The sequence below is a fragment of the Oryza glaberrima genome, chromosome 5 (assembly GCF_000147395.1).
Source record: "Oryza glaberrima chromosome 5, OglaRS2, whole genome shotgun sequence".
Classification (NCBI taxonomy): domain Eukaryota; kingdom Viridiplantae; phylum Streptophyta; class Magnoliopsida; order Poales; family Poaceae; genus Oryza; species Oryza glaberrima.
The window spans coordinates 18,830,479-18,852,603 of NC_068330.1; the positions used below are offsets into that span (position 1 = coordinate 18,830,479).

The 22,125-nt window shown below is 44.5% G+C and overlaps 2 protein-coding genes across 2 annotated transcripts; both read right to left on the reverse strand.

The window, feature by feature from the left end:
• Positions 1 to 3,302: 3,302 nt before the first annotated feature.
• Positions 3,303 to 4,623, reverse strand: LOC127774962 (uncharacterized). Its single transcript, XM_052301256.1, has 2 exons — positions 3,933 to 4,623; positions 3,303 to 3,735 (listed from the first exon to the last, which is right to left on the reverse strand). The coding sequence occupies exons 1-2, from the start codon at positions 4,025 to 4,027 to the stop codon at positions 3,342 to 3,344; spliced, it is 489 nt and encodes a 162-aa protein (XP_052157216.1). The 5' UTR covers positions 4,028 to 4,623; the 3' UTR covers positions 3,303 to 3,341.
• Positions 4,624 to 12,436: 7,813 nt separating this feature from the next.
• Positions 12,437 to 13,880, reverse strand: LOC127774136 (transcription repressor OFP13-like). Its single transcript, XM_052300419.1, has one exon. It carries the CDS (start codon positions 13,782 to 13,784, stop codon positions 12,852 to 12,854), a length of 933 nt encoding a protein of 310 aa, XP_052156379.1. The 5' UTR covers positions 13,785 to 13,880; the 3' UTR covers positions 12,437 to 12,851.
• Between the last annotated feature and the right edge of the window lie 8,245 nt (positions 13,881 to 22,125).

Here is a 22,125-nt window from a genome sequence, read left to right on the forward strand (position 1 = left end):
CAAATTAGGTGTCCAACTTTTCTTCAAAAATGGGACGATGTTTCACCACTACTAGAAAAATGTTTCACCAAAATAAAAAAAATATTTTAAACTATTAAAAAATGTGGAACATAATTGATCACAATTGAAACATTTTAATCTCATAGATGAAATATCAAAGTTTCAATCAGTGAAACATCATGGATGTGCAAGAAATTAAATCGAAGGCAAAAAATATGAAACACACCATATAAGTATCCAATGCAATATTTTTATCCAACCTTAAGAAACATCCGGCTACATTGGCTAAAATATTGAAAACTCACAAAAGAATATGTACCAATCCAGATCTAGTTTATTCCTCATCTCCGGTGACTGCTGGCTCCTCTAGTCTTCGCTACAAACTACAAATCCACGTCGGGACGACGTAAGACCCTTCTACTCCACCTAGGTAGGTAGTACTGCTCCCCAAGCCTTCATCACCCCGTCATCGCCGGTTAACAGGGGCCACACCACCTCCAAATCTACCTGGGGCCCTTAATCTTCGTCCAACTTTTGTGTGTGCCAATGTCCACGTGACCCCACGAGAAGCCCCCCCCCCCCCCCCCCCCCCCCCCCCCCACAAAAAAAAGTGGACGCGGTGCTCATGGCAGCCGTGGGATGATGACGTGAAGGACACGAGAAGCATCTCTCGCCCACCGCCAAGCACCTGTGTGAGAGAGGGAAGAGCGAGAGGGGCCACGGAGTGGCTGGGAAGGAGCTTGATATTCTCTTATCTGGTTGAGAGACAGCAGAGAGCAAAAAAAAAAAAAAACTTTCAAATCTAACTATAGCATAATTGTAATATAGTTCCGGTATAACTATACTGTAACTATAATATAACTTTTATATATGTATTAAAATAATAAATATAACTTCATATCTAACTTATATAGAGATTATAACGTAGTTACACCACAGTTACACTGTAGTTACAGTGTAACTATAGTGTAATTATATGGTAGTTAAATAGCTACATTTGACTGTTTTTTTGCCCCAAAAACTGTCGACTGTTTTTTAGCAACTCTGTATTTCTTTTCCATCGATTAACCCACGCAAAGCATTCTCCGATAAGTTTCTACTTTAAGTAGTATCGACAGCTTTTGAATTTTTATTTTTTTTCCATTTCTGCATATTCTTAAAATTCCATTGCAAATTGCAATGAAGACCTTTTAATAGAAAATTCCAACTCGAAATTCACTTTTTACTAAAATTTGTAATTTTATACTCATAATTTAAATCTTTCAACTTAAATTCCCAAAACTTTCAACTAAAATTTGAAAAATTTCAACTTAACTATGTACTTAACATTTTATTGAAGACATCATTCAAGTGCTAAGCACTCCCCCTACGTGCGACTTGCGAACTACTCAATTCGTTCAAAAATATAAAAATTGATACGACAAGATGAGTAATTCTAAGCCACTCATTGCAATACATGGAAATCTATAATTTTTAGCTAATGAGATGCTTGGAAAAAAAACCGAAGCAATTGAAAAATTTAAAAGTTGACCACTTAAGTGACAAAAAGAATTTTTTTCTCTACCTTAATTTTTGCTAAGAGAAACCTAAAAATGCTTTGTATCTTTGCTATTTAAAAGGTGTTGTCCTCCTTTCATCTTGTCCTTCTAGAACACGCCAGGCGCGTTCTTACTCTACATATATAACCGTCAGATCCACTATGTTATTCTCAATCACTCTTCTAGTTTATTGTTCGAATTACCTCCCCCCTCCCCGAAACTATTGTGGTCGGTCGAATTCTCCCTGAACTCGAAAACCAGACATAACTCACCCTGAATTTTTAATACTGGACAAATTATCCCCCGCAACCCAATCCAGAGCGATTTTATCCTACGTGGTGTACGCGTGTCAACCCAGTCAGCATTTTCTTTTTTTAAAACATGGTGGTGCCCACCTGTCATATACTCTCTCTCTTCTCTTCCCCCCTCTCTCTCTCTCGGCGAGGACATAGCGCGGCGGCGGCGCGTGATGCGGAGGGCGCGGCGACACTGGACACGGAGGCGGTGGCGGTGGCAGTGCAGGATGCGGTGGCGGAGGATGCGGCGGCGGAGGATGTGGCGGCGGCGGCGGCGGCTGCGGCGTGGGATCTCCTTCCACTGCCGGCCCCCGCACCGTTCCTGATCTCGGCACACACTCTCTCTCTTGTCTCCATCGTCGAGCGGCGGGTAGCGACGCCGGCTCTGTATCCCATGCCTCCGCCGCCTTCGCATCCCACACTGCCGCCACCACCGCCTCCGCATCCCACGACACAGCCGCCCCCGCCCCCGCCCCCGACCCCGCATCCCGCGCCGCCGCGGCCTCCGTGTCTAGCGCTGCCGCGGCCTCCACGTCCTACGCCGCCGCCGCCGCGGCCTCCGTGTCCAGCGCTCCCACGACGATGACGACGCTGTAGCCACTGCGCTCTGTGTCCTCGCCGAGAGAGGGAGAGAGAGTGAGAGAGGGGAAGAGAAGGTAGAGAGTATATGATAGGTGGGTCCATCATGTTTTAAAAAAGAAAATGCTGACTGGGTTGCCACACGTACACCACGTAGGATAAAACCGCTCAGAAGTGGGTCGAGGGGGGTAATTCGTCTAAAGTTCAGAGTGAGTCATGTCTGATTTTCAGGTTCAGGGGGAATTCGGCCGACCACGATATTTTTTTTTGGGGGGAGGGGGTAATTCGTACTTTTTCCTTGATTATATGAGTCTAATCCGTTGTAAGGTGTGGAGGATGTTAGAAGGGAATAATTTCCGTATACATTCGCCGTACTCCCGATCGACCGTGCGCAGAATTCATGTGAAAGCGTGTTCCATGGGGAGAAACTTGCCAGGTGCAGACATATTTGTGCGTGTTGTAAAGCACCACCTTGACGTACGGCTCGATCCTACCTCGATAGACGTTGCTTGTTTGACTGCTTGAGCAGTTGGGCTTTCCTTCTTGGTAGGCCCATGTGTACTCTCCGTTGCAGTTGGGAATAAGTTCACTTTAGGTCCCTCTATTTATCGCTCAGTCTGATTTTCGTCCCTAAACCGCAAAACCGGGTACGACCCATCCCCCAACTTAGGAAAACCGGGCAAACGAGGTCCCTCGGTGGTTTTGATAGCGGTTTTGGCTGAAGTGGCGCCTACGTGGCTAATTTGACTCGGTCTTCATCTGACGTGGCGCTTACGTGGCAATTTGATCTGAAAAAATAATAAAACCAGTGGGACCCACATGTCAGTTTCACACACAAATAGAGGAAAAAATGGTGGAACCCACGTAGGCCCCATATATCATCCTCACTCCTATCTCTATCCTCTCTCTCCCCTCTCCCCTCTTCTCTCTATCCCTTCTCTCTCTCCGGCCGATGGAGCAGGGCGAGCGGCGGGCGACGGGCGGGGCGGGACATGGCCGACGGCGGGTCAGGTCGCGGCGCGCCAGCCATTCTCCCGTAGCGCCTCCTTCTTCGCGGGGAGGGCGGCGAATCTCCCCCATCGTCCTTCGGATTGCCGGCGGCGGCGGTGGCTAGCCCCGCCCCCGTGGTGAGGTCCGTCCCGCCGGATAGCTTGCGCTCGGTGCTCCAGGCCTTGGTGTCCGACGAGTAGGACCGGCATGCCGTGAAGCTACGGCGCTTGTAGAGGACCAACAAGCGGAAGGCGGCGGGACCCGGTGGGAGCGGATCGGCGGAGTCCTGGAGATCGTCGGCGGTGAGCAGCGCGCACGCGTAGAGCCCGGGCCTGTCCTTCCCGGAGAGGACGGGGAGGAGGATGGCCATTTCACCGGTCATGGGGTTGCACACGACGAGCTTAATGTTAGTTAAATCTTGCATGCATGTAGCTACTAACTGTTAGCTATCCGGTTTCAATTCTGTTATTGCATTGTGCATGAGCTTCCGGTCTATGGATGCTATGCGTGTAGTGGTAGTCATGCTGACCTTGGCGATAGGAGGCGTGAGCACGTTGTTAGGATCGTGGGGATGGACGCGATTGTACCGCGACGTGGGAACGCATCCAATGCACTCACCTGCATAATGAAAGGGAGAAAGAAAACCAGAAAAGGTGCAGCTTCATCGCACCACAAAACTCAGCGTGTTTCCTCGTGTTCGCGTGTGTTTCCACAGCTTGTTCGTCGATCACTTAGGGAAACCTGTCACTTAAGGGCGGCGGAGCTCGACGACGAGGCGGCCTTTCCGTGATGCGACGAGGCGGGAGTTCTTGAAGAGGCCGGGGTTGTCAAACACCCTGTCAAGCTCGCCGCTGCCGAACCTGGAGGAGGTCGAGGGCAACGGGACGAACCGAGGCGGTGCGACCGAGGAAGACGAGTCGTCCTCGTGGGTCTGGTGGAAGAAGCCGACGGCGAGGTCGCGGATGAGGTGGCTGGAGGGCGGCATGGAGTGGCAAATGTACACCGCGTTGCCGGTGAGGTGGTGACGAGGCGGCGCCACCGCCTGCAAGTGGCGCGGTGCACCGGACGAGGTCGTGAAGATCCAGCGAGCTAGCCGCAAACACGAGGAGGAGGACCTGACCTAGCCCGCCGTCAGCCGCTGCCCCGCCCCGCTCTGCCGACCAGCCACTCCGCCCCGCCTGTCGCCCGCTTCTGCCGTCGCCGCTCGCCCTATTCCATCGGCCGGAGAGAGAAGGGATAGAGAGAAGAGGGGAGATAGGATAGAGAGAAAGGGAGAAGTGAGGATGTCATGTGGGGCCCACGTGGGTCCCACCATTTTTCCTCTATTTGGGTGTGAAACTGATATGTGGGTCTCACTGGTTTTATTTTTTTTCGATCAACTTGCCACGTAAGCGCCACATCAGTGCCACGTTAGATGAAGACCGAGTCAAATTAGCCACGTAGACACCACGTTAGCTAAAACCGCTATCAAAACCACCGAGAGACCTCGTTTGCCCGGTTTTCGTAAGTTGGAGGATGGTTCGTACATGGTTTTGTGGTTCAGGGACGAAAATCAGACTGGGCGACAAATAGAGGGACCTAAAGTGAACTTATTCCTTGCAGTTGGGCTTTACCAATTTCAGGCCCATGATGGTTTCAATTTTTAAAATTCTTAGTACTGTCATTATTATATTTCGAATGAAAATAGCTTGATGCGGTGCGGCGCCTGCCTGTTTGTTATCAAGTGACATATCTTCCAAGTTGCAACTAATATTCCCAAAAAAACATAGTGGGATATGTGTATAATTCAAGAGGTACGAGTAAGTTTCACGTCAATCCATCTATCTATATATGTAAAGCTGAGAGGCCTGGTCGTGTTGAGCGTTAGTTGCGTAGTTGACCCATGATGAGTTGGAAAGCTGGGCACACGCCGGCCAAGAGCAAACTGTCCAGGGCGCAAAGACAATTGCTGGCTGATGTGCGGTGCTCTATCATTCTACTGTCATTCCATATTCCCATTCAACTTCGTACATCCAGCTGCCACGACAGGGCGAAATGGCCAATGGCCCAGCATCACAAATTCTGCAAAGCTCAAGATGATCAAACATCGTCTTCCTCAATCAGTCAAGCCGTACTAACAACGAAGTTGTGCGTGCGTAGCACTGAAGTTGAGAAGTACCAAGGACGTGCCGGTAGCATCCGTACATACGTGCGGATGGGAACAAACGAATGCAACGCAAATGCTCATGCGTCGCGCCGGTGCGCCAGTAAAGCTGCACTGCACTGCACTACAGCACCGATCGAGAACGCAAGCAAGCAAGCTAGCTAGCTCACACACACACACAGAGAAAAAGGCTCGCAGAGGCAGAGAGCCTGGACCACACCGCGCGACGCGCCGCGCGGCTGGCTCTTCTGCCCTGCCCCTGCTCGCTGCCGCACGCAGGCCGCAGCGCCTCACGTTTTATTGCCGTACCCTGTGCCTCCCGCCGTCCGCAGCACATGAAATTTTTACAAGAGAAAAAAGTAGCAGCAACCCGGCCGGCCATGGCATTCGCATGCTTATACAACTTTTGCAAGGGCTCGAGTTATTACCGAAGTTATTTTGTTGTTGTCATAACTAATAACTGCGTGAATGAGGTGGTGGTAGGAGCAGTACTAGTTCAGCCCACTGGAGTTTACACTGTTGAGTGTATGTATAGTAGTACGATGCACAAACCTGCAATATATAGCCTCGTGATGGCACTGCCCACAGTGGATGACGCATCGAGCCCACTGGTGGCGATGGCCGATGGCGCAGGTGGGGCTAGAGAGAGTAGAAGCCAAAGGCCGTGGACCATGGGGGCCAAAAGATTCTTTTATGGAAGTGGTGCCGTCCGTTCTCAAAACTATTTAAGGGAGACGGACAAGGGCAGCACAGCTGCCACACGGCGGACCGCAGCTCTGGTTGGAGCAGACAAGCACAAGCAGCTGCCCCCATCCACGTGAGGCTGGCTGGCCGGAGGGGAGGCCCGGTGCACCGGCCAGCCGTTACCCACTATAGCAGTGATGGTGGTAGTTTCTTTCCACCTGAAAACGCTTGGGCAGGAGAAACGGGGTTTGGCGGTTTGCAAAGTGTACAAATATAGTACCCCTACTCACTTTGTGTTTTGTGTTTTGTGACATGGCGCTGTTGCAGGAAGCCTTAAATTTTACAAAGATCTAAAAACTAACTGTTAGACGAAAATTAAAAATTTCCACGCTATTTAACCTTGAAATCTACAGATTATTAATTTCAAACTTGGGACTGAGTTTAGATAAAATGAGTTGGATGATGTGTTGATGATTCATTGATATTAGAAAATCTATAAGTGTTTCGAAATCTGTTTTTCAAATATTGTAGAAAAATTCCCGCTTACCATTTGAATAAGCTATAACCTAGAGAAGTTTTAAACGGGCAACACAAGTTAAATTTCTCCTAAAAATATGTTTAAAACAAATCTTAATGTCCACAATTATGTATCGTGTAAAGTCCTCCGCCCTCTTTAGCACAACTTCAGATCCAAGATTTCTTGGAGTTAGGTATTCGTAGCTCCACAAACCCATGGATCTGTAAGTATTTGCGATTACATTGATAATATTTGGATAAATTATTTTTTCCTATTTTAGATGAAATTTAAAATTTTAAACCACTATAATTTAACATACAAATTTTAAATCCATCATGGATCTAAGATCTCTGGAGCTATGATAAATATGACCTAAGATACTTTGGCAGATCTATTCATTTGTATGGGTTTTTGATAGTAACTTCAAAAGAAAACACCTTTGCTAGCCAGAGTAATGATCACCATTCACTAACTCTATGGTTTCAATCCAATAACCAAAGAGTTATCTTCATTTTCTCTAGTGACAATGTGAGCTTAGCACCAACACTGCACAACCCTGCAAGCATGCATGATTCATTAGAGCAGGTTCAATAGGTTTATGTCAGCCGGCGATAGGAATAAGCAATTCAGTTTTTAGCTGAGGTGGAGCAAAGAGAACGGTTGGAGAGAGAAAGGCTGACGCTTAATTAGTCACAAGCTCCAGCGCATTGATTCATGCATGCATGGCTGTCCTGCCAATAGCAAGAGCTGATTAGATTAGAAAATTATAAAACAATCTTTTAGAGAAATGTGCTATGTAACTAGTTGTTGTGCAAGCTATCTCTTTCCATTATTTTTTGTTGACATTGAACTTTTAGAGCTGGTAACCAGCTATACTATTAAACTTGCTCTTAGGACACCATGATTGTCGACGAAGGTGCGTGACTTTAGAAGGAACCCATAGAGAGCGCGCGGAAGGGTGGCACTGGGTGGAGGGTGCTGTGGGGGCGTGTGCAAAGCATCAGAGGTGATTGATAAGGGGGAGACTAGTCGCTGAGCACTCAATACGATGACAAAAATCAAACAGTCAAATTTATTTAATAAAACATCAAGTTATATGTCGTGAATAAAAATAAGAATTCAAATATTTGAAAAATATGTGAAACACACCAATATTTTACTCTCGCACATGAAACATCAATTCTTAACAATTAAAACATATATATTCTGTCTTCATCAGAATACAATGACACAAAATCTTGTTGTAAATATTAATTAATACCAACAATACAACGGTGTAATCGAATAATGAGATAAATAAAAGTTAGGTGAAAAAGGCCATTTGAAACTTGCTAATAGAGTGTTACTTGCATGATTGGAGAAGAAGGGCAGATTTTGTGATTAGAGGGCAGTGAAATCCGGTCATTAATTAGTATTCCCTCTGTATTTTAATGTATGACATTGTTAACTTATTGATCGACGTTTGACCATTTATCTTATTAATTTTTTTTTGTAAATATCAAAATATTTATGCTATGCTTAAAGAACATTTGATGATAAATCAAGTCACAATAAAATAAATAATAATTACATAATTTTTTTGAATATTATGAATTGTCAAACATTAGTCAAAAAATCAACGACGTCATACATTAAATACGGATGGAATATATGCAACGGACTTTTTCTTTACTTGGAAAGATACTTCCATTACGTACCTCCCTGACACAGCTAAATGGTCACCAAACCCTCCACCTCCAGGGGGACACCTTCCCACCAGAGATTAGAATAGAGTTCGCACTTACAACCCATCGCTGCCATGGCGCGAGCTACCCGATTACAACCTTGGGGGCAAAAATTAACAGGGAAAGACACGAAACTGGAGAAAATTACATCTTTTGGCTCACACGAATGATTCCTCCCATTAATTACCGACAAAGCAAAAGAGTTTTCTTCCAAAGCCATCTTCAGCATTAATGAATCCGTCTCAGCAACCACCCTCATATGCAATGGACATTTGGGATTGAGAAAAAAAAAGAAGCAATCTTTGCCTTTATGGCCCAAATGCTGTAGCATGCTGTGCAGCGAGAAGTGGGAAACGTCGCATGCAACAGTGTCCAATGGGACTCCCCGAGTCCAAGCATTCTCTGATTGATAAATCATCAGTAGTGCACGAATATTAGAGCAAAGCTACCTAAAAGTGACCGACCTGATTGATAGTAAACGGATGGACCAAAAGAAAACGTACACACAGCTGGCCCCTAGCCAGGAGTACTACCCTCAACGACTACGCGAGCCATTGGTAAGAGCAGGTACAAGGATTAGCCAGCTATAAACATATTTATCAGAATAAAAGCTCTGATAGTTTTAGATGGAATTATCATCAGAATGGAATATTTTCTGTTAGGTCGATGTATCTAGATTTAATTAATAATGGTTATATTGAGAGAAACAAGATTATTTGGAAGCTTAAAATGTCACTTAAGATTAAGATTTTTATGTGGTACTTGCTTAAAGGGGTTGTGCTAACCAAGGATAATTTGGCAAGACGAAATTGGAATGGCAGTTTAAGATGTTGTTTTTTTATGAAAAATGAGACTATTCAACATCTTTTTATAGAGTGTCATTATGCAAAATTTGTTTGGAGAGCAGTACAGTTCTCTCTTGGTTCATACCTTCCTACTACCATATCTAATATGTTTGATGGTTGGCTCTTGGGGGTAGACAAGAAGAAGAGTAAACTCATACTTGTAGGAGCTTTTGCCATATGTTAGGCTCTGTGGTTGACAGGAATGATATGGTTTTTTAGAGAAATATTATGGAAGGTATTGTTATTTTGCATGAAACTATGCATGAATTACATCGCAAAAATAAAAGTGCTGTGATTTTTAAGATCGATTTTGAAAAAGCCTATGACAATGTTAAATGGTCTTTTGTACAACAGACGTTCAGAATGAAAGGTTTCTCTCCTAAATGGTGTGAGTGGATAACTTCTTTTATTCAAGGGGGACATGTTGGTATTAGAGTAAATATCAGACCGGTAATAATTTTCAAACTTACAAAGGTCTAAGGCAAGGAGATCCTTTATCTCCAATTTTTTTTAATATAGTAGCAGATATGTTTACTTTATTAATTAAAAGGGCTAAAGATGCTGGTTCATTGAATGGGGTAGTCCCTCACCTAGTGGATGATGGTTTATCTATTTTACAGTATGCAGATGATACCATCATTTTTTTGAACATGACTTACAACAAGCGAAGAATCTTAAATTGATTTTATCTGTGTTTGAAAAGTTGTCTGGCTTGAAAATAAATTTTCATAAGAGTGAACTATTTTGTTTTGGTCAGGCAAAGGAATATTATGATGAGTATTCTAACATCTTTGGTTGTAAGTTTGGCTCTCTCCCTGTTAAATATCTTGGTATACCAATGCATGTTAGAAAACTGAATAATAGAGATTGGAAAATGATTGAGAAAAGAATTGAGAAAAAACTTAATAGTTGGAAAGGAAAACATTTATCTGTTGGGGGTAGACTGGTTTTGATTAACTTTGTAGTTTCAAGTTTAGCTATGTTTATGATATTTTTTTTTGAGATACCGAAAGGGGTTCTTCAAAAAGTTGATTATTATAGATCACGGTTCTTTTGGCAAGGGGATGACCATAAAAAAAGTATAGACTTACTAGATGGGATATCATTTGTCAACCTAAGGATCATGGAGGTTTAGGGGTTCATAACTTGAAAATACAAAACAAGTGTCTCTTGAGTAAGTGGTTGTTTAAGTTGATTAACGAGGAAGGTGCATGGCAAAATCTATTGAAGAGAAAGTATCTCTACAATCAGTTTATAACCCAAGTTAATAAGAAACATGGCGATTCTCATTTTTAGTCAGGTCTCATGAAGGTCAAAGATACCTTCTTAGATATGGGTTCTTGGATTGTAAATAATGGGAAACAAATAAGGTTCTGGGAAGATAAATGGCTAGGAAACCTGGCTTTTAAAGACAAATATCCATCTTTATACTCTATTGTCCGAAGGAAAAGTTCTACTATTGCTAATGTTATGAGATATGTTCCACTCAATGTTTCCTTTAGGAGATCATTAGTTAGTCAGAATCTTGCATATTGGCATGAATTGTGTGCTTCTATTGTACATATTCAATTGAATCAATCCTCTGATAGCTTTAGATGGAATTATCATCAGAATGAAATATTTTCTGTTAGGTCGATGTATGTAGATTTAATTAATAATGGTTATATTGAGAGAAACAAAATTATTTGGAAGCTTAAGATGCCACTTAAGATTAAGAATTTTATGTGGTACTTGCTTAAAGGGGTTGTGCTAACCAAGGATAATTTGGCAAGACGAAATTGGAATGGTAGTTTAAGATGTTGTTTTTTTAATGAAAAATGAGACTATTCAACATCTTTTTATAGAGTGTCATTATGCAAAATTTGTTTGGAGAGCAGTACAGTTCTCTCTTGGTTTATACCTTCCTACTACAATATCTAATATGTTTGATGGTTGGCTCTTGGGGGTAGACAAGAAGAAGAGTAAACTCATACTTGTAGGAGCTTCTGCCATATGTTGGGCTCTATGGTTGACTAGGAATGATATGGTTTTTGACAAATCACCATCTATCTCATATATGCAGTTAATTTTCAGGGCAACATATTGGCTCCGATTTTGGGCACAGCTGCAAATGTGTGAAGATAATCAAGAGCTTATGAAGGTTGCATATCGTAGGCTTGAGACAATGGTCATGCAACTCCTTGCAAACTATGGATGGAGATTCACAAATAGACTTGAATAAATGTGCTCTCCTTATCTTAGTTTGATCTTTTATTTTGTTGGGTGTGTTTAATTCATTTGAACTACACTCAGTGTTTGGGTGTTACTTTTGTAATAATTGGCTGTAGCTCTGATGAGCAAAGGCCGGGATATTTTATTTCATTATTAAAAAAAATAAACATATTTTAATAAGATAAAAGATGAGAGAGAATAGCAGCGGGCTACAGATCTGTAGCGGGCTGTAGCCAGCTGCAGCACGGACTCCAAGACGCAATCTGTGTATAACAGGTGAGACCATATATTAATAGTATAGTAAGTAACTATTGTATAAATTGGCTATTAGATTGACTATAAATGAATTGGAGCTTGTCCTGGGCTGTATTATTGAACTTGCTCTAAAGCGCTGCACCCGCGATCCGGCCCATCGATCGGTTCCAACCGGTGTATGTCCCCCGGCCCCCTCCACCCGCGCGCGCGCAGCCAGCGGCCGATCGATGGATGCCGCTGCCGCATCAACGTCGCCGCCCGCGCGGGCTCCGCGTCGTCCGTCCGTATCCCCCCCTCCCGATACCGATCTCGACGGCACGTGCATCCACGGCCCCACGGGGACCAAGATCGACGCGCGCGACCCCCACCCCCACCACCGCCCCCGGCCGCCCAAACCGCTACCGATAAGACGTCCGCTGTTCGTCTCACATGGATCGCGCGCGTACACCCCAGCGCTCGTACGTACGTACGCTCGCTGTCGCCTCTACTGCTCTGCAGATCGATCGAGAGCGAGCCGTGCTTGCATGCGGCATGCGGCCCGCGCGCGCCCGCCGCCCGCGGCTCGGTGGATCGATCGATCTCAGCTCGCGCCTGCCGGCTAGATCCAAACCCCCGTCCCTTGTCCGGTGCTGCGCATGTGTAAACTTTTACTGCAAAGTACTGTGTTACGTTGGTCACATCGCTGTCACTGTTAGCTGTTACGTTCCACATGTTGCACGTACATACGTGCCGGTAGTCCGGCAGCTATAGCTAGCTTACTATAGCTACCACTACCAGCTGCTTCTGCGGGTACTGGGTACAAACTTAGTTACACACTTACACTCAATATTACAGTTTACTTGATTACTTCCACTCATGCAAGCTTGATACACGACGGGTAGGAGGAGTCATGTGCATTATCGGTAATCTGGCATTGATCCATGATTAACCGGAGGCTAGCTAGCTACTTCGTCATTCAATTGGAAAGTGCTACTACAGTTTAGCACAAAGACAAACGGAATTAATTAACACGCGCACACACACACGTAGGTAGCCAGCCCGCATTGTCTCGGGGCTAGCTTTAGTTATTTTACCTTAGCCTGAAAGAGATATGGCCGGCGGCGCCGCCGCCGGCGCTGCTGCTCTCCAGGTCGGTCCCGGCGAGAGTGAACGACGAGTGGCGGGAGGAGCTGGAGCCCCTTGCCGCCGTGGAGACGACAAGGTCGACGAACGCCGCGACGATGGCGGCGTGCGTCTCCTTGCCGTTGGCGCGGAGGTACCACCCTAGCATGGCCTCCAGCCAGCCCCAGTCGCCCACGCCGTGCGCGGCCAGCATCTCCGCCATGGACGCCCGGAAGTCCTCGTACGGATCCTCCGAGTCGAACGCCACCGCGACGCCGCCGCCGAACGACGCCGCGCCGTCGTCGTCGTCGTCGCCGCCGCCTGCGGCGCGGCGCACGGGCTTCTTATCGAGGATGGAGCTGGAGGGCGCGCGGGGCTCGAAGAGGAGGCGGTCGGAGCGGAGCCCGCGGACTATGGCGTCGGCCATGTCCTCGGCCGTGGCGGAGACGTCGGACTCGGTGGAGAGGCTGTCGGAGGCGCAGTCGTGGTGCATGCGCGCGGATGAGTTGGCGAAGGAGGACTCGCCGGAGTCGAGGAAGATCGACGCGATGGTCTTGGCCGCTGCGGCTGCCGAGGCGGCGGACGGTGAACGGAAGGAATGAGCTCTAGGGTGCTTGCAAGAAGGCCACATCCATGCCGGTGGAGTGGCCGCCGGAGGGGGAGGCGACGAGGGTGGGATGTCCCTGGCCGAGTTGATGGTGTAGAGGACGGAGCTTAGCGGCAGCTTCCTCACCATTGGCGTGGCAGTTGAAGCGAGTGCAGCCGCACTAGCCACACTAGGAGGGTGTTTGTTTGTGTGTATGTGCGCCTTTGAAGTCGGATTTTCTTCGGTCGAAGTTGTGCAGGTGTTAGTTTGATTTTGAAGTGTCCTACGGGAGTCGGAACAGAAGAGGACATGCATGATAGGGGAAGGAGAAGATTTTCTGTGGCTATATGTTGATCAGTTCTTCTAACTAATATATATAAGAGGGGAATTGCTAGTTTTAATGAATTTCACCCACCTTTTACCTACCGATGCTCTTTGTGTGTGTGCGCACGCAGGTTATGGACATCTTCTCTGGTACGATAACAGCGACACCTTAACTCTAATGGATTAAAAGATATGAATTTGGGTTTTAGGTTAGGGTCTAGGTGGAAAGACGGGCTAAAGGAGGGGGAAGAGGGGGTTTCCTTTGGGTTAAAAGGGATGGTCTTGGGCGAAGGGTGGATCGGCAGTGGGCGACAATGACAGGCGGGCGGTGGAAGCCTGCAATGGGCATGGTTGGTAGTAGGGTGGATTGGTGGAGGATCTGTTAGTGAGGTGGGTGGTTCACATTGCTGAACTTGTACAAGGAGGGAGGGGGGGAGGAGGAGGATGAGGCGGTCTAGACTGGCTCGCTAATGCTATTTTGAATATTCTAGCCAGCAAGCGAGGAGAGGAGGGCAGCGCCAGTGAGCCACGGAGCTCTCATAAACGCGCACGTGCATGGGGAGGGGGAAAGAAAAGGAGAAGATGATGTTCACTACTCACGCATAAATCGCAAAGCAATCCGTCCAAAGAGCTGACTGAAATTTGTTTTTTAGTTAACTGATCATGAGAGATTTGAGAAATCTCTATTGGTCTAACATGACTTAGAAAAGAACATGAAGTCATCAAGAAGGCCTCACAAAGAAACCACACAATAGTGATAGCTGAGAATTATGGATAGTACCATGCATGACCATCATATTTCACCCCTTTGTTAACCTTCATTTTGGTCAGAGAAATACGGTATAGAAAGATATATACGGATAGAAAGATAGCCTTCCTGATGTACCGTGAGTTCTCCCTTAGCCCCATTGTTGTTTTCTAAATCTCTCTTAATCTCTGTGGCATTTCTTAGTCCTAACTTATTGATTTAATCATCTACTTGTTATTCCAGTAGTTTACCATTAAGTTTTTTCTAAAAAATAACCATACCAGTACCACCCTTTGCTCTACTTATATCTATAAGCATATATAGGCCTCACCTGATAAATCAAAACACTTGAGTCAATCATCAAACAGTATTCGAGTCCTATAACTTGGATGAACATGGGCTAATCCAATCCAACAAAACCAATAAAAATCGAGTCTTGGAGAAATTCTAGGAACATTCGGTAGTTTTCATAATTTAACTCATAAAATCAAATAAGTGAACTTTTATTTTTAATAAATACTTATATTGGGAGAACAGTTATCTAAATCACCAAATCTTTCATTGATACCCAACTCACTAAATTTCAATACCCGCAGCATGAACTTGAAAAAAAAAACATACTGTATTGAAATTTGGTTGAAATCTATATGATATTTTTCATTATTAGGTTGGTTTTTTCACTTTGAAAGCATTATTAGGAATTTTACGTATATGGAATGTTTTTCCCTTGATAGTTTGATATTGGTAGAGATATTATTTTCCCTTAGTATTGCGAGTCAAGAGTATTATGGTCATTTTGTTTTAATAAAGAAGGACAGACAACTAATAGAATGGAAACAAGGTATTTAAAATGAATTTTGAGAAACAGAAGGGATATTGAGGCAAAGCCTAGAGGGTATAACTATCAGAGACTGTGAAGCTACCGTGTGCCTCTCTCCGTTACCAAGAGGTTTTGCCTACTCTCGGTAAGATTGTGAACATACCGTGTATTTTCAAATAAAAACTCGGGAACATTGAAAAATTACCGTGTGCCAAGCCGATACTCTCAGTAACACTGGGACCCACTGTTTCCACGTGACGGGGCGGATTATTTGGCTTGGTAGGTGATGATTTCCGTCAGAGTGAAGGACGATTTTCCGTTGGCGCCGAAGGATGGCCGGCTGTGTTTTTCGTTGGCGCGAAAGGAATAGTTGATTCCCGAGAATAATCTGTATATTTGCCTTCGGTAACAGCCCAGGCCCACCTGTCAGAAATCGTGCAGCGGGCACCAAAAAATCTCGTGGGTTCTTATCCAAACCTCTCTTGTGTGGCTTACTAGGTCACAAAAAAATCCCCAATCCTCGCGTCCACCACTCATCCCCATGACTCCATCGACGTGCTCCCCCGGTTCCCCCGCCCCCGCCGCCGCACCGCACACCATCCAGGTCCTCGCCGCCGTGCTGCCCCATCCAGCCCCACATCACCGCACCACGCCCCCATCCAAGCCGAGTCTGCCGTGGGCACATCCCCATTGAGGGGGCCTCACCTTCGTCCCCACCTGTGACGGCCACCTCCATCCATTGCTCCGGGAGGAACGCTACACATGAAGTCGGAGCTCCGTCTGTTAACCCCGCCTGCTCCTCCTAGGCTAGGACGCCACTGTGGCTGAGGCAGACGACTCTACTCGGCCCTATCTACATCAACATGCTTCGTAAACGAGAGGTCAGTAAAGCAACTCCATCTTTCCATCTGTGGCTCTGCAGCTTTCCAAAAGGAACCATGGTATGCTATTTGATATGCATTAGAAGTACAAATTTTAGTATCAGGGTAAATATTTCTCTTTGGTCAGAAGTTTCTTGGTCGGGGAGAACATATTCAGAATTTGCTGAACCTCTTGCAGCTCCGTTTGTGCTTGGTGGGACAGATTATTGTAAAGCTTTATTTGCTAGTAGTAATTTGGATATTATGATGCCACCGTGCAGTCTTTGTACAGAGCAAACTCTATATATTGAATCGACCTGTTGTCCATTTATCCTTCCGAAAGAGTGTTCTGTGTTGCTAATGGTAAGGGGACCAGATTTGACCCGTCTCTGAAATTAATATCTGCAGACTATATACGATATGCTAATGGTAAGGGGACCGGGTTATAGCAGAATGGAGGGTGGAGCAGCTAGATTCTTTCCAGTCTGGTTAGAAATACTTTGTACCTTGCATTAAATTACATTTTTCTTGCTGAACTGAAATTCAATTACTTTCTTTTAGTGAACAGTTATGCATACATTTCTACTTGGTTAATTATTGGTGCTATTTGACTATGTCGCTGTGACAGAAACCGGTAATTACTGCACGGCTTGAGATCATCTTGTACCTGGTGGCGCATGCAGATGGTGCAGCATTGCTGCATGGAGGATCTTTGGATTTTTATTTTTTTCCCTTCAGTTCTTAGTTTTCTGCTCCTGCTTCTATCTGTGCTGTCAAATTGCTTTCTAAAGAATACATTTCAGCACTAAGATTCACAGGTAGTTGGTTCCATGACAGAGTATCCTAACACATCCTATTCTCCCCTATCAGTTTTTATAACCAATTATGCCTCTTCTACACTGTAATGAGTGGTAGATCATAAATTAAAGATCTGAGTTAAGACTGAAGATTGCTAACACCCTAATCAAAATGGAGGAGATGTTCTATTAATTGTTGCTTGCATCTTCTTCTATCGGTTGTGTTTTTTACAGATTGTGTGAATTGAAAATCTAATTCAGTTTTTGCTAGAGTGAATAAGATTTCATATTTTCCTTACGAGAGAGAGAGGATAAGATTCAGTTTGTTCCAAAATATATTAATCTCTTGGCAATGCAACACAAAATGACAATCATTTCTTCAAGTGCATAATATTCTAATGTTCTTTTTGTAGAACATTATTATTAACTATTTGTGATATCATGCATGAACTCCAGTACACGACCACCTCAATTTTTTCATCCTCTGCAACTGTGACCAGCTGCGTACTGGAGAGGCTGCAGAATATCATGGAAGCAGTACATGGAGCTGATTGCACCAAGCACTCTGCCATGGTCATGATCAGGATGAGATGTAGGGCTAGCGACAGAGCATGGATGCAAATTATTGCTCTATCCCAACAATTGGTTGGATCTCCCACTTGATTGAAGGTAATTTTTTGTCATGGTTATTTTATGTCAATGGTAAGTTTGTTTGGTACGGAAGAAAAAAATGACGATTAAGAGATTCATTATAGTGTTGACTAAATTAAGAATCACAAATATATCATACTAAGAGTATATTTGCCTATGTTGTTGTCAGGCATTCAGAAGAAGCGGTAGCAAAGATGTTTCCCTTCATTCTTTTATCTGTGCAGTGGTGTACACACACACACACAAACACATTAAGAGATATGCTCTCACAAAAGTTGTTTCATGCCACCTCTTTGTCATTTGGAATTTCATACTTGATTGTAATATCATTTGGCTTGTTGCTTCATAATGTGGTATGTGAAACAAACTATAATATCATTTGGCTCTCACATAACTTTTTGTATAATTTCAGGTATCATGGCAAAGGACTGGGATTGATTTGTGTTGTCAATGCACACATTTGGTTAGTCAGCCACTAAGATGTGTCTATTGCCTCCCTGGCAGAGTTTGTAAGAACTGAGGCTCATTCCGTTTCTATTGAGTCATGTGTAGCTAGCTAGTATGTAGATCCATTCATGTTGTGTTCTTGCCTCATGATGTTCTTAATAATACCAGAGAATCTATAGCTTATTATGTTCACATGATATTTTTGTATGATTCTAATTTGTTTCTCTAATGCTGGCCTATGTTCTGTCTGCCAAGTTTGTGTGAAATCTGTGTGACTGATCTTGTCTCATATTTGTGATGTACTATCATGAATATATAAGAAATCTGTAAAATCAGGTACAATGTTACCTAATGTTCATTTTCAATAAGTTACCGTGAGCTACACAAACAAACGGCAACAATTTCAGCATTCCCGTATATCCAGTACTACACACGGTAACGATTGTAATTTTCCCGTGTTTTTTACCTCCCGGTAACACTCCGTTACGTTGCTTTGTCCCGTCTTGTACACGGCTTGTGCCGTTAAAAAGATTGTTACCGAGCGGTTGTGTTTACTCGGTAATTTTGTACATCATCCCGACTGTACATGCGGTGTCGCACGGGAAGAACCTCACGGTAAAGGTGTGAAGCTGCTGAGAGCGCGTTCCCGGGAGTTTTCTCTCGGGAACTTGTGTTACTGAGAGTTTTCGAGGTGTTGCCGAGTGTTTTTGGCACACAGTAGCTTCGCAGTCTCTAGTACGTATGTAAGGGATTCAGTCAGAGAGTGTTGAATTATCAACTTCAAAGAATTGCAAAACTTCAGCAGGGTTAAAATTCCAAAACTTGTTTTTTTTTTTTGCTTGCACACCAGAAATGTTTAATCTAAATGTTGATGTCAGTGAAAATACCTATAGTCTATAGATTTTACAAATTAATAAAAAACACTCTAAAAAAAGAGGATTGCCGTGAAATGGGGAGGTGCCCTAAGTCAGAGAAAAGGCATGTACATATGTATTACTCCCTCCATTCTATAATATAAGGCATGCATGCAAGTATGCAATTAACTATAGCATCTTCTCCATTAAATTATTATTTTTTTAAATCCCCCACTATCATGTTATCTAATCGTATTGGATGCATGCATTATATTTATTAGGATGATACAAATTATAAGATGATAATAATTATTTCTTGGTCTTTGGGTTAAGGGTGGTTGTGCCTTATATTTTTGGAATGGAGGGAGTAATATATATATATATATATCAAAAGTTAGTTGGCTCCATATCTAGTCAGTACTCTCTAACTAGTTATCAAAAAAATTACCAAATCTTTTATATATTAATCCCTTCCATAGAAATTTTAAAAGTATATCAAACCCTTTAAATTTTTTTCTATTTATAATTTAAATCTGTCAAAATTTCCCCCTAAAACCTTTATCCCAAAGCAGGCCTCCATATTCTTCGCGCTGATCGGTATTATTCTACTATTTCATATCGGATTATAACTTCCGTATCAGCGCTCTGCAGCCTCCGCTGATTGGGCGTATAGCTACCTTTAATTACTTTGCAACAAGTCTCCCATGCATGCATCTCGCCGTTCATTTCTACATGATCGCGATGTTGGCAAAATTTAGGAATCAAGAACATGTGTCTGTGAATGCCTCCTGCTACCTACCGTCCCGGAGATTTCATGCACTACGGGCTTCAGATTGCATGGCGACGACCCAGCTTAACCATCGTCCTCTTCGTGCATATGCGTAGGGCCCCTGTCGCCGCGTCGCCTGGACCAATAGACCATCCATGTTTCGCATTATTTTCACTCATCTGGGGGACAGGACTGTGGTGCCTAGCACTAATTACTTGCAGCTTGCACATAATCTGGTACGAAACTGACAAAGTGCACATGACTAGCTGATGAATCAACCTCCAAATTAGCTCACCCTAGAGCTCGATCTACACTACTAGAAAAACCATTTTTGCAGGCGGCAAAAATGGTTTTCGCAAGCGATCAGACATGTCGTCTGTAAGTAAAGGCCTGCGAAAATCAGGTATTTTCACAGGTATTTTCGCAGGCAGACGTCTCGGCCGCCTGCGGAAATCAATTTTTCAGGCGGCTAAGTTATACCGTCCGTTTAGGAAAATCAATTTTAGCAGGCGGCTCCCTTGTACAACCCACCTAGAAAAATCATATTCGGTGAAAAAAAATCAGCAGCGTACACTGCTCCTCATCCCGTCACCGAATCTAAATCAAACCTCAAGTTCTATCACAAAGTCCACATTCACAAATTCGATACCAAATTCACATAGCATTCTCAAATTCACAAATTACATTACATGCGATTTGGGAGAGGGAAGGAAGAGGACTGGAGGAGCTAGCTTGCCCGCCGAGAGACCAATAGGAGATGGAGGCGGGAGTAGAGCCTGACCGTGGTTGCTGCCCGCCGTCATCGTCGTCGTGGTGCGCTCGAGGTCTCCACGCTTGGCAAGAGCACCGCCGGTGTTAGATCCGATGCTCTTGAGCACAGCCGACACCAAATCCAGTGCTCTGGATCTAGTTTTGGGAGGGAGAGGGAGGGGAGCCGCGCCACCATCGACACCCCTCCCCTCCATCGGATATGGGAGGGAGAGGGAGAGGAAGGGGAGCCGCATCGCCGCCGCCCCTCCCCTCCGCCGGATCTAGGAGGGAAAGAAGTGGCGGGGAGGGGAGCCGGAGGGAGAGGGAAGGAGGGAGGGAGGGAGGGAGGGGAGGGGCCGCGCACCTCCGCTGTCATCAGCTGTGGCTGGCGCTGCCGCTGTCCCCGGTAAATGGAGAGGGAGAGGGAGAGAAGTGAAGGGGAGGGAGAGGAAAAAGTGAGGGAGACAGAGAAAAAAATGAGGCACGGTCAAATTTAATAGTGTTCTCGTAAGTTGCAGACGGACCAACTAAGGTTCCGCCTGCGAAAATCATATTTATCTAGGCAGATCTCATAAGATGTATGCCTGGAAAAGTTGATTTTTACAGGCAGGGTTATATGAAAGTATTTTTTTGTCCGCCTGAAAATATAAATGGCCTCCCGTTGGTAAAATTCGTTTATCTAGTAAAGTATGCAGTGATGCAATGAGACAAGCAGCTCGCGTAGAGTGGGGGCCATGGAGTTCTTGACCAAGAGAGCTAGAATTCTGATTTCTCTGCAAGTGATCGAAGCACTGGTACACAGCTCTCGCTATGCACGGTCGCATGCCTCTCGAGAGGAAATCACGCCGAACACCATGACGTGTGTTTGCAAGGAAAATGAAGGACTGAACAGCGCTGCTGATGCACGCAAAGATTACGTGCAGAATTTATTAGTTGGGAACGATCGAAGGCCAGCTTTGCTTCTTACCAGCTAGAGCATGGATCGTTTGGCCAGGGAGCAGGATACGGACATCGGGACGGGACGTACATGTTCATGGATGACCTAGCTAGGACCATCTTACATATGATTGCTTGCGCGCGCGCAATAATGCATTTGCTAGATCTCGAGTCCCCACGTATATATTTTTCAACAAAAATACATATTCCCTCGTTTCTAAATATTTAACGCCGTTGACTTTTTAAAATATGTTTGACCGTTCATCTTATTCAAATAATTTAAGTAATTATTAATTATTTTTCTATCATTTGGTTCATTGTTAAATATACTTATATGTATACATATAGTTTTATATATTTCATAAAAGTTTTCGAATAAGACGAATGGTCAAACATGTGATAAAAAGTCAACGGTGTAAAATATTTAAAAACGGAGAGAGTAGATAGAAAATGGTGTGTATGTATTCGCAATCAAGAACAAAGCCAGTATTTAGAGATAGAAGGGGGCAAGCCACTATGGCTTGTAGAAGCAATTTCGTTGTGCCACTGACTTTATTAGGTGCATAGGCAATGCGGTGCCTTTGAGTCCGAACGATTAATTGTGTTTTTCGGTGATTGATCATTTTTTTTACACCGACGGTTATCTGTTGTAAAAACGTCAGTAGCGGAGCAAGGGCAACCAACATGCTTGGTGCCTGGC